Genomic DNA, 12820 nt, shown 5'->3' with positions numbered 1-12820 from the left:
CTCACACAGAATTATAATTAGACCCAAATAAATATTGTATTACATTTATTGAATACATACATATATTACAACATAATTTATACAATAATATTTTGGTGGGACTTTTATTCCGCACCTATACAACTTTCACTTATATTATTTATGTGAGCTCATATCTCACTTATCTCTCATAACTTACAAACTTTAATTAGCACTCATATTGTAATTTTGTGGGATAGCCTTTTGTGGCTTAACCCATTATTTGTATTTTACTGTTTTTTCATCTTGCTATCTAACTCATATTTATATAAGTTCAATGTCGGTTACATTGGCAAGTTCTAGGACATTCATCTACTTTAGCTAATCAAGATATTTTTTATGATGTTAGACTATTCTAGTACGTGGGTATAGATTTTTCAGATTATTATTTTTAACACTGATGCTCCATCATGTATGTGTAGTTTTACAGCCGAAGTACAGAAGGAATTACATATACATTATACAGCACAGACACTGCTATTCAGTGAGCATGTATTACAATAACTCTTTCACATACAAGATTATAGAAGTATTTTTTCAGGTAATGATTGTCCCTGCAGACTGTCTGGAGTTCAAGGTTACCTGCACAATAAGAAATAAAAGCTTTCAGCAAAGAAAATAAGACAACTACATAAACTCCAAGATGAATTTTGGACCCTAAGATTCTAGACCTGGCCCGAACTTACTTTTAAGAGTCTCGATCCACCTATTTTTGGACCCTATAGATCCGGTCAGATTTGGGTCCATGACCATAGAGTCCGGATCCGGGTCTACACAGTTGAGACTCAAATCTGACCCAGGGACCCATTTAAATCTTTTTTTAAAAAATTACATATTAACTATCATGTGTATTTAATTATTTGATATAAATTTTGTTATATTTCATGTAATTTAAAATGTGATCGTTGTATCCATGCTTTAAAAATTAAATACTTGATAAATATTTCGTCTTAAGAACTTGAATATTGAAAAATCATATATTTAGTAAAAAGTATAAGAAGATCCTTGTTAGTAAAAAATGTTTAAATAATTTTATGCGAATGGTCAAAATTGACTTCATAATATATTTTTAAAATAATTTTAGGAAAAAAAAATGTTTTGAACCCAAATCCAGACCCTAGACCCGCCAGAACCTAAGGGTCTGGGTCTGCGTTCAGCTCCGAAATTTTCCCTACGTTCAGATTTGAGTCCAATAAAAAATTAGATCTGGGTCTAGCTGGACCCATCCCAGATCCGACCCATGCCCGTTCGGCTCCGAAATTTTCAGACCCTACGTTCAGATCTTAGTCCAATAAAAAATTAGAGATTGGATCTGGATCTAGCTAGACCCATCCCAAATCCGACCCATGCCCATCTCTCAAGTAGCAAGTAGCAAGCAGCAACCAACCTTGCAAGTCGTAAAAACTTGCTTAGCTCTTGTACTTCATGGTTCCCTTCTCAAATCCAATTGTGGGGAATTGTTTTGCATACTCCTCAACCTCGTGTCGTAGCTTTGCAATGTCTGAATCAAAAACACCAGACTGCAAGGTGGCAACGAAATCCTTCAACTTTGTTCCTGATATATGCAAAAAAGTTAGTCATCAATGGTTTAGACATCTACTGTCTACAGTGTTTTTCTCTCCTTCCAACATAGAATAAAAAAAACATATATCGATGCACTTAGTCTTCAGGAATGACAAAGTGTTGATGAGATGCTGAACCTTTTGTGTCAGACTTGATTTTTAGAGCCAGCTTAACAGCAGCATCAAAATACTCGGCCACTTTAACAAAATCTTCTTCGATAAAACCCCGAGATGTTAGGGCAGGTGTTCCTGGAACAGGAAGTAACACAAGTTATTTTTAGTTATTGGGTCATGTGCAACACAATTTATCCTATGGATACCCTTACCCATTCTAATGCCACCAGGAACCATAGCAGACACATCCCCAGGCACAGTATTTTTGTTGGCAGCAATGTGTACAACTTCAAGAACCTTCTCCACTCTGGAGCCATCAATTCCCTGTCAAAGTAAAATCCATTTGTAACTTTTTATGCCACATATTAGTTGTTGCTGCATTACAAATGATGTTTCACAAAATGTAGCCTAGGCGAAGAAATAGTTCAGTAAGTGGTTACTGCTTGTCCGATTCCAGACAATTGGCGTATATGATGTTAGTTATTTTTCTTAACCCAAGTAAACTGTTGACATAGTTAACATTTATGGTATTTCTAGGCTATAAAAGATTGGAAAGATAAGAGCATAAAATATTGGAAGAACTTGTTCTGATTATCAACACGAGACACTCATAAATAGAGTCATCTTCGATCACCTTGTTCTTCAAGTTCACTAAAACTAAATGATTGTCTGTTCCACCAGATACAAGTTCGTAGCCCATCCCAGCCAAAGCCTGCAGTATGCAGCACGAAGAAGAATTTATTACATAAAAAAAGTTATAGGAGTTTAGATGGCTCATGCTGTTCAGAAAGCAAACAATTTACTTGTGCAAACTTTGAAGAGTTGCTGAGGACTTGTTCTTGGTATGCTCTGTATTCAGGAGTCATAGCCTGTGTTGCACAAACAATCTCATAATCCAGAACCAGCAAAAGGAATACAAAATGTGTGCACACATAATGAGGCTTATCCCTGATAAAGATTCGACGACATAATTTGATGTAGCATCTGTAGATTTGATACCGTAATTATATCAGTGCACAAACCTGCTTCAGAGCAACTGCTAAGGCAGTTATTGTGTGATTGTGAGGACCACCTTGGAGACCAGGAAATACAGCCTGATTTATCTTGTCCTCATAGTCATACAATACCTACAAACAACTACTAGGTTTCAATGTATTTTATAAATAATAACTGAACTATAAGGCAAATTGAATCTTATATAACATCCACAAATCAACAAGTGATAAGCAAGGAATTTGATATTTGAAAAGTTCATCACTTATTTCATTGATTTCAAATACCTCCTTCCCTTGTTTGGTGATCTCCTTCACACCCTTCCTGAAGAAAATCATTGCTCCACGAGGTCCACGAAGGGATTTGTGGGTTGTTGTGGTCACAACATCAGCGTAATCAAATGGTGAGGGTACCACGCCAGCTGCAACCAACCCACTAATATGCGCCATATCTGCCAACAAGATTGCTTTCTGCTTATCGCAAACCTGCGAAAGATATGAAAGCCAGAGTTCAGATAAAGTAAAACCCAACACCCAATGTTCCTACCTATTGAGCTTAATTTTAGTTTATCATAGAGCTGAAACTGACGAGAAAAGAACTACCTTTCGAATACGCTCATAATCATAGAGTCGTGCGTAGGCACTTGCTCCAGCAACAATCAGTTTAGGTCTGAATAATAACGCACTTTTCTCCAGCTGTAGTGGAACCCACCAATTAAATGAGCCCAGTAACAATAGGCAAAATCAAAGAATCACAAAGCATAGCATTCTTTTGCCAAAAAAACAAAGTAGAGCATTCTTTTGCCAAAAAAACAAAGTATAGCATTCTTCAATGTACTAAGTATGCAGTTTTAGGATTAAGTAACAAAAAAAATGTTATGAGCCTTATATCTTCATGACAAGGACGTGAAGAATAAATCACGAGATTTATAGTTATCATAGTCTAAGAAATTAAATGTCACCAGGAATGCAATTCTTTGATGCTCAGTAGTTTAAGATATCATTCCAGCATCCTAAAGATTCTCTTCCTAACCATTTAAAAGGAAACGTTATATTCTTAACAATTATTTTCACTTAAACAGTGATCAAGCCATTTGATCAAGTATACTAAGAACACTTAGAATATATGGACTAAAAGTTGAAAGTAAGAAACAAATCAATATTCAATTTTTAATCCTGAAAGTAAGTTTACAATTGGTAGTTTACAAGAAATTTTTGAGACTACAGTATTCTCATGATATTTTCCCATCTTCAACATGTAAAGGACAAGATTAAGACAACAGCAGAAACAGTGACCTACCTGATCATAATCAATAAGCCCGGTGCTTTCATTTAATCTGTATGGCATTGTCTCAAAAAATATGGAAACAGCAGATATCTTCTTGGTGTCTGTCTGCAAGATAACATTTCAAGGTACAAGGTCACCACACCAGTTCATGCTTGACAAGATCATAGTTCGAAATAACGCATGATACATCTTTTTTTCACCCAGGATACTGTTCAAACTTCATACAGAAGAATGATCCTAAAGTTTGGAATTTGTTTTACTGGTGGACGTTCATATGATCAAACTCAATTAAATAACTACTGAGCTTCTCTAGCATTTGCTTTGTTCTTTATTCCAGTGAGGCTTCAGACTCAAGGCATACCCCTAAAAGGCCAACTCATTGATCCAACCTCACTGTCATTTATGGTTCAAATTACATCTATGCTTACAATGCTTTAATCAGGGCAAAAACCATTCAGATTTATGTTAAATTTTGTATGTCAGCTAACACCCAAAAAAGTTGGCTCTTCATTTTTACTATCCTGGTTCACTGGCTACTTTCACATACATTGATTCAACCAAACTAATTAGTCCTCGGTAAGAAGTATAGTAACATGTATGCCTTAGGACAAATTATAGATGAACCAAATTGCCTCCATAAAATTTTACAAGTTTGAGACTTTGACTTCTGCACCAAGAATAAAGGAAATTTAAGTTTTCAATAACAAAGTGAAGAAGCAAAGACCTGGTATCCATGTGAAAGATGTCCACCATGAGGAAGATCAAGAGCCATGATTCTTTCATGAGGCTTCAAAAGAGCAGTATAAACATGGAAGTTAGCTGGAGATCCAGAAAGAGGCTGGACATTCACTGCATACAAGACAATAGGGTACCACAGCTTTAGAAGCACAGCAAGTCAACACAAACACAAACAAATTATAACGTACTTTCTTTAATGTAATACAAGGGTAAGATTGTGTTCCCACCCCCCACCCCCCCCCCCCCCCCCCCCAAAAAAAAAAAAAAAAATTAGATGGGAACCATTTACAGACACTGGGGTATGAAAATGTTTTTGTTGTATACTCTGATGTAACACAATTAGGATGCTCCATTACTGAGATAACAAAACCTACACGCTTGGACATATTTTAAGTCTTATTTTCTTACAGGAGTTAATGACTGCTCTCAAGGAGAAGAGACGATGAAGAGCACATTTTTTACAAGGAGAAAAAAGAAGAACATTTTTTAACAAAGGTATTCCCAATCAGAAAGTTCACCTCCCCATTTTTCAGGGTCCAGTCGAAATGCTTCCAAGGCACGCTTTTGACACAAGGTTTCAGCCATATCAATGTACCTAAACAGAAGGTTTTAAGATTAAAAGAAAGGAAATGTATTAATATATGAAGATGTAATAACAAAACACCATTGACATACTCATTGCCACCATAGTATCTGGCTCCAGGGTACCCTTCACTATACTTGTTGGTCATGACAGAACCAACAGCTTGCATCACAGAGAGTGAGGTAAAGTTCTCGGATGGAATAAGTTCAAGGCCCTAGTCCCAACCATGTTGGCCAGAAGAACCAAGCAAAAATCAGAACAGATGAAAAATGCACAAAAAAAACGTAGAAAAAAACTACACTACATTTTCTAAGCTGTTCAATGAATGATGGAGAACAAAATCTTTGCAGAACTAACAAACACCATGCACAATGTAATAATAGTGTAAGCCTGCATTTCATGTCAATCACTTCATGTGAAAAACTGAAAGAAAAATGTTGTAAATATCTCTAGCAGAAGATCATACTCCATGATTAAGAGACTATTTTTTAGACAAATTGTGGAAAAAATGAACTTAAAAGAGGTAGCATAAATTAGCTGTATTAGAGTTAATAGAGAATGTAGAGAGAGATTAAATATAATATAATTGGAGTTGTAGAGGGAAGAAGAAACTCAATTAATAATGAATGTAAAAGTCTATGTTAATAGTATAAGCTAGAGTATAAATAAAATACAATCTTCCTAATTAATAATATTAGGACCTAAGTAAAATGAAAACAAAAATAATATCACAAAATAATTACAATGATATTTTTCTATATAAATAAAGATTACACATATAAATATGGAGTATATTTACTTAACAAAAGAACAATATATAATTTGATATCACTGATTATATATCACTTCATATGCCCCGCAAGATGGACGGTGGAAGACAAAGTTCAATCTTGGAATAGCAAAAACACAAGCGGTGCTTGAAATCATCATGTGCAATTTCTTCATTTGGTTGAGGAGGAGAAATTTGTAGAGATTTAGATTAAAGAGTAGAGGTTATAACTATCCATAATTTTTTGAAGAGAAACAAGTGCAAAAAATTATACACTAAAATAATTGCATATAGCATATGCAATAAGGAAGGAGAAAACACCAAGTAGAGAACATGTTGGTGGGATACATATATAAAAGTGGGATTATAGTAAAAGAAAAACACCAACCCAAAGAAGATTTGTGAGTCGGAAAGATGGATAGAAAAGGAAAATAAGATTAAGTGAAGATGAGAAAATATTGAAGGGAAGTGGAGACGTAGTTATTTGAATGAATTAGTCAATGAGTCCTAGATAAGGAGAAATGGAATTAGAAAGTACGGAAAAGAAGAAGAGAGATGCAGTTAAATTCAAAATATAAGGGGTGGGATAGAGTTACATGAGTATTTGTTAATTAAAGAGAACTGGTATAGGAAATTGATGCCATTGTATCTATCGAATGTGGGAATAACAATGAGGTAGAAGAAATGGAAATTCATTTTCAAGAAGAGAAATTTATTAGATGAAAATAAGGAAAAGTTAAGCTGTATAGAGGAAGATAAATTAGCCATGGTGAGAGAAGATGAAAAAGATATACAAATCAATTTGAAGAGGGAAACAAATATAATATATATATATATATATATATATATATATAAAATGCTTTTACAAAAATTCATAGGTTGAGTCCATAATTTAACTCAAATAAAAGCTCAAATTATCTTCAAAAATAAAAAGCTCAAATTATTATTGATGCCTAAATTTGCCTAGGTCCCCCACAACAACCGGAAAGACGGAATTAAAAACCTAAGACTTAATGCAGTCACAATCACAGTCTCACTCTCTATGAGATAATATTTTCCATTAAAGCAATATGACAAGATTGTCTCATTTCTCAAACTTTCTCGACACAAGAGGATACGGTGATTTGTGAACCCTTATATGGTAAGATTTAATATGGCGAGAGTTTTGTGACTTTAATTTACTTTTTTTTAATTTTGTTTATTTTATTGATTAGGAATTATTAAACACCAAACTAGTACCATTGTCAATGATTCAAGCATAATGAAAAAAAAGCAAGAAAGAAAAGGTAAACCTTCCATTGTCTAGCCTTTTCATGCTCGATAATGTCAGCAATTTCAGGATCAACCTCCTCGAGTGAAGCATTCAATTGCTTCGTCCACTGTCCAATTTTTCAAAATAAAATTCAATTTGACAAACAAATGAACTAAAATCAAATAATCATATATGGTTAAAGAGAAGAACTAAGAGAATCTTGCTCTAACCGTAGCAGAAACTTGCTTCTCTTTTTCAACAACTGCTTCGGATGACTTGAGTAAAAATCAAAAACGAAAAGTAAGATACAATCATCATAAAAAAGCAATTCAATTCAAATGTAAACAGAAAATAGAAAACGAAAAGTGAGATACAATCATCAAAAATGAACAATTTCAATACAAATAAAACGAAAACGATTTAATTAAATTCAAACACGAATAGAATAGAGAGAGAAAGAGAGAGAGAGACCATAAAGTAGAGAGGAGCAGCATTGAAGGCAGAGTTACGAATAGGTTTGTTAATAGAGTTAGAGAGATTGCGAAGCGCCACGGCCATGGCCATTTTTGGTCGCAGTTAGTTTCTCTCTGTGCTTCCTGGTGAGAGAGAGATTATGATGGGTTTATTGGGTGAGTTATTAGTGGTTGCTAATATAAAAAAAAGGAAAAAGAAAAAAGAATGATATTTTTGTGGTGCAATGGTGTAAATGGATATGGATGTAGCTCCATCTTCAAGGATTATCATGTATAGTGCGTATCGAAAAGTATGTCAGCTTTTTTCAGTTGTTTTCACCACCCACTTAATATCATGTACAGTAGTCTATTAACGTGCTTTTTGAGGACTAAAAAAATCTTGATTCAAATACTTATGGGTGTTAGCTCATATTTGATTATAGCGGGTGCAGTTGATTTTATTAATTGGTTTGACCAATTGATTTCGAATTCGTTACTATGAGTAGCTTGTTTAAAAATAGAAAAAACAGTTTGGTCTTAATAATAAGCAGTCTCGACCAACTGGTTTACTAAAGATGAAAATGAGTTGTGCTAGCATACCTGACCCATATCATGAGTTCATAACCTAGCAAAAATCTAAAAAAATAAAAATAAAAAAAATAAAATTAAATTAAAAAAATTAACAAAAGTTTCAGAAACTAAGTTTTGGGAAAACTTAATTCTCAAAAATAAGTGTCTGCTACTCTAAAATTAGGTTTAGAGTTTGTTCGCCGTTAATAACAGGTAACATATGGCCAGGTCAAAAAAGTGAAGAGTTTATCGCTGTTAGTAACAGCTAATTAAGGGAAACCTGGTTACACCTTTGTTCGATGTTATTAACAACGAACAAAAGTTTGACCCTATTTGACCAGGTCTCCCCTTGTTTGTTGCTACTAACTGTAAACTAACTATGTGACTAAACCTTTGTTCAATGTTATTAACAGCAAACAAAAATTTGACTTTATTTGACCAGATCTCCTTTTGTTTGCTGTACTAACAACGAATTAACTATTTAAGTTGACTTTTTGTTTTATATGTAAAACTAATCGTTGTAAATTTAAAACAAAGTCGTCGCTTTATGTTCTATAAATACACCCAACAATTCCTTGTTTCACTCTATTCAAACTCCATCAAAGACTAATTGAATCGATTTTGAAATTAACACAATGTATATCTTAACTATTTTGCTTAATTTATAAAGCTTTATATGATTATTAAATTTTAATAATTTTATTATATTATATATTGCGTAAATGTCAAAGAAGCATTCTATTGAAGAACAATATAAGGTTATTGTGGTTATGAAGTTGAAAATGATCGAGATTGGAGCAACTTCAATCCAGGCAGTTAGTATGTTGCTTGTTCATTTTACTTGGATAAGGATTGGACTGGACCTACTTTAATTGGGTTGATCCGAAGGGTACCAATGGCAAAAAGACATTATAATTAAGCTCGATAAAGAGAAAGACAAGCTTAAAGACGAGATACTTAACCTCAGGAGCAAAGATATGATATGACACATAGGAAAGAAGAGACTGAGAGGATTATGAGAAAGTTTAAAAAGCAATGTTAGGTAGCATTGGTTTAATTTAACGAATAAACTATGTAATTTGTTATAGGAATGGTTGCATCATGAATGAAATTGAGTCGAATTTTCGACAACATTTTTCCTATTTGATTTCGATTTTATGTTTGATTTATTTGAAATACATACATAATTCTAAGATAATCATAACCATTATACCAAATGCATGATTCAAGACAGAATGATTCATCGCTGAAACTCCGAGCAATCAAATTGAATTCATAATAAACATATATTATTACAAACTATATACAAATATCAATATTCTACAAATCTTCAATATATACAAAAGTAGCTACAAATATATACAATACTAATGCTCATCATCCTCCTCCACCCTATCTAACTGTGAAGGTGTAATAGGGGCTAGATTTGTAAATTAAACCTTTTCGGCACAACTCATGGCACGAGTTCAAACCCATAATTTAGTATAAGTAAGAATTTGTATTTTAATTTTTTTGTATTTTCTACATTAATTATTTATAAATAAATAAGGTGATTTTTATATTGAGTTTGTTATTACCTTTTATTATTCTGGTGTATGCTAGAGAATCCCTAATGGCAAAGGAAAAGAAGTAATTTATTATTTTTTTTAGGATTAGAGGTTATGCAAAGGAAATGAGATAGCTATATATGTCAAAATCAAACTTAAGATTTTATCTAGAAAACATGGTAATTAATCCAATTGAGACAAGACATGATTCTCATTAATTTTGTTATTACTTATTATTACCTTTTTCTAAGAAAACTTTCAAATATCAAGTTGTATTAGTATTTAATACTCTATCCAATTCATAGAAGAGGGGACATTTTGCTTTTTGACACTATAGACTTATTACTCTTAATTTATATTTTATTTTTAATCTATAAATCAAAACATAGTCAAGTAAAATCTTGTTTAATTTGTCTCAATGCAAAGATTATTAATATTCTGTTTTTATAATATTTTGTTATGTATAATAAGATATATTAAGCATTGAATAATTGCATTGTATAGTGTGAAAAAGTAAATGTCCTCTTTTCAATGAATTGGAGGGAATATTTGTTTATTGATAAATAAGTAAAATGATGTATTTTTCAAATTAAGAGGACATAGTTATCGTTTCTTGATTATTAGGAGTATTTATTAAAATTAAATTGCTTAAATTATTATTTACAAAATATTCCCTTCACTGGTCGTTACAATTAGTACCTCCTTTTGTAGATCATTTGGCCAAGTATAGTTGGTTACTCACCTTTAAAAAGAAATCTAATCTAACATAATAAATGATTGAACTAACAAATGACACGACCTACTATTGGAGCGTTGTTTTGACATGTTTGGTTACGTGATTGAATAATATGTTTTCCTATTATTCAAAAACTTGTCAAGAAACTAATTTGAATTTGCTGTTTTTTTAAAGAATTATTTGGAAATTACAGGTTTAAAGTTTAGGTTTTGTGATTTATAATCTGATTTTTTTTTTTTTTTGAATTACAGCCATTGAAATATTAATTTTTACTGCATTCAGGCCAAATTCCAGGATACTGACCATTTTAGTGGTCTGTAATTTAGGTTAAGTGGATGAAATTGTGTGATTTGGTTTAAACGCTATAGATATTGATATTTTGGTGCCTGTAATTTGCAAAAAAATATTAAGTTTGTAATTCTCAAAAGGTTTAAACTTTAAAGATATGATTCACAAATTATTCTTTTTGAAATCTTCTATGTTAATCGTATTCACAAACTAAGTAATTCTCTCCATCTCATCCACATAAATAATAAAATAACATTATAAAATATCAAAGTAACTTTATTTCATTATAGCAAATCAAAGACATTGGGATAACAAAATGTAATTGTTGTTAATAAATGAGGATTAGATAGAATCATAGTGAATTTTTAACATGGTTGTGAACATTAAATGACGAACTACTCTTGTGAGTTGTGAGTGACCGTTTCTCGCTGAGATGTTAACTGTGCACTTTGCATGTATATTATGCTTAATTAGATTGCACTTTCATGCGGTTCCTGTTCTTTCTTTCTTACTTTTAGGGATTTTATCCGCCTTGTGTAGGGTATATTGTGTTTTGCTCATTTTTGCAAGAATGACCAACTTTTCACGAGCAAAGCAAGTTACCCCAGAGGTTTCAGAGGGAACGAAGCTAAACCGAGGATAAGACATAGTTCCAAGCAGCTAAGATCGATCGGTCGATTAATTTAGATCAATCGATCGATCGGTCGATTAATTTAGATCAATCGATCGATCACTTCTCGTGTTGAACATTTGGCTTCTCCGATTCATTTGCACATTTCCCTATTAGAATAGAATATCTTTAAATAAAAATAATAACTTGTATATTTTGTAAATCTTTTGATTTTGTAATTATTTTGTAGTTATTTAGTCTCTTAAAACTAGAGATTACTTTTTGATAATTTGATCTCTTGGTCTGCTAAGCACCAACCTACAATTTCTAAGTCCAGTGCTGAGACTGAATATTATGGTGTGGCTAATGTTGTTTCTGAGACTTGTTGGCTTCGTAACTTACTTCTTGAGCTTCATTTTCCCATTTCTACGTCCACTCTTGTTTATTGTGATAATGATAGTGCTGTTTATTTGTCGGGCAACCCAGTTCACCATCAAGGCACTAAACATATTGAGATGGACATACATTTTGTTCGGGAAAAAGTGCGACGTGGGGATGTTCGTGTACTTCATGCTCCATCTAGATATTAAATTGCCGATATTTTTACTAAGGGCCTTCCTCGGATTCTCTTTGATGATTTTCGGTCTAGTCTCAGCGTCCGCAAACCTCCCAATTCGACTGCGGGAGTGTATTAGAATAGAATATCTTTGAATAAAATAATATCGTGTATATTTTGTAAATCTTTTGATTTGGTAATTATTTTGTAGTTATTTAGTTTCCTAAAATTAGAGATTACCTTTTGTATATATTCATCAATTCGTGAAATGAATGGCAAGGAAAATCATTTTCGGATATTCCCTAGGTCTCAATTATTATTTGGACGACCTTTTAAAGGTATAATGTCTATATTTGGGCATTTGGCAGAGGTCTTAGATCATTAGGGGTGCATTCCTCTATATATAAGGGTTGATGTAATAGCAAAAAAGGGAGGAAGCCCTAGCATTGTTTCAACTTAACCTTTCTAGATTGTTCTTATTTTCAGCTTTTTATTTTGTTTTTCATTAGTCTAAAAAACCTTAGATTTACGAGATGACCTTAAAATAAAAAGTCAATATGCAAATACATTTATTAATTAGGCTTTTTAACCGATGTAAAAAGAGCGTCTCACGTAAACACAATATCACATTAGTAGTTTTGATTGATTGTTGAACATATGGTGGGCCTCATGGGCTTCTTTCTAAATTGTAATAGGCTGTGATTGTGAACATTATTGAATGCCATGAGTAATGTCTAAGCATTAT

The 12820-nt window shown here is 32.7% G+C and overlaps 1 protein-coding gene across 1 annotated transcript; it reads right to left on the bottom strand.

The window, feature by feature from the left end:
* Positions 1–377: 377 nt before the first annotated feature.
* LOC130820661 (serine hydroxymethyltransferase, mitochondrial) lies at positions 378–8101 on the bottom strand. The gene is made up of 16 exons (XM_057686116.1): positions 7788–8101; positions 7547–7591; positions 7357–7443; positions 5388–5509; positions 5231–5307; positions 4699–4823; positions 3987–4079; positions 3290–3382; positions 2975–3172; positions 2717–2821; positions 2498–2563; positions 2329–2406; positions 1907–2018; positions 1719–1829; positions 1406–1573; positions 378–600 (listed from the first exon to the last, which is right to left on the bottom strand). The coding sequence occupies exons 1-15, from the start codon at positions 7878–7880 to the stop codon at positions 1428–1430; spliced, it is 1551 nt and encodes a 516-aa protein (XP_057542099.1). The 5' UTR covers positions 7881–8101; the 3' UTR covers positions 378–600; positions 1406–1427.
* Positions 8102–12820: the final 4719 nt, after the last annotated feature.

The sequence above is a fragment of the Amaranthus tricolor genome, chromosome 8 (genome assembly GCF_026212465.1).
Source record: "Amaranthus tricolor cultivar Red isolate AtriRed21 chromosome 8, ASM2621246v1, whole genome shotgun sequence".
Lineage (NCBI taxonomy): Eukaryota > Viridiplantae > Streptophyta > Magnoliopsida > Caryophyllales > Amaranthaceae > Amaranthus > Amaranthus tricolor.
Note: the sequence above shows the minus strand (reverse complement) of the source record. Positions and strands in the feature narration are given on the sequence as shown.

What these genes read in the sequence shown, in the direction of transcription:
- LOC130820661 (XM_057686116.1), bottom strand. Translation starts at nt 7,880, where the DNA reads ATGGCCATGGCCGTGGCGCTTCGCAATCTCTCTAACTCTATTAACAAA. An exon ending in CTGCTCCTCTCTACTTTATG is followed by an intron (nt 7,592 to 7,787) that starts GTCTCTCTCTCT and finishes TTTTTACTCAAG; the next exon opens with TCATCCGAAGCAGTTGTTGA. An exon ending in AGAAGCAAGTTTCTGCTACG is followed by an intron (nt 7,444 to 7,546) that starts GTTAGAGCAAGA and finishes AAAATTGGACAG; the next exon opens with TGGACGAAGCAATTGAATGC.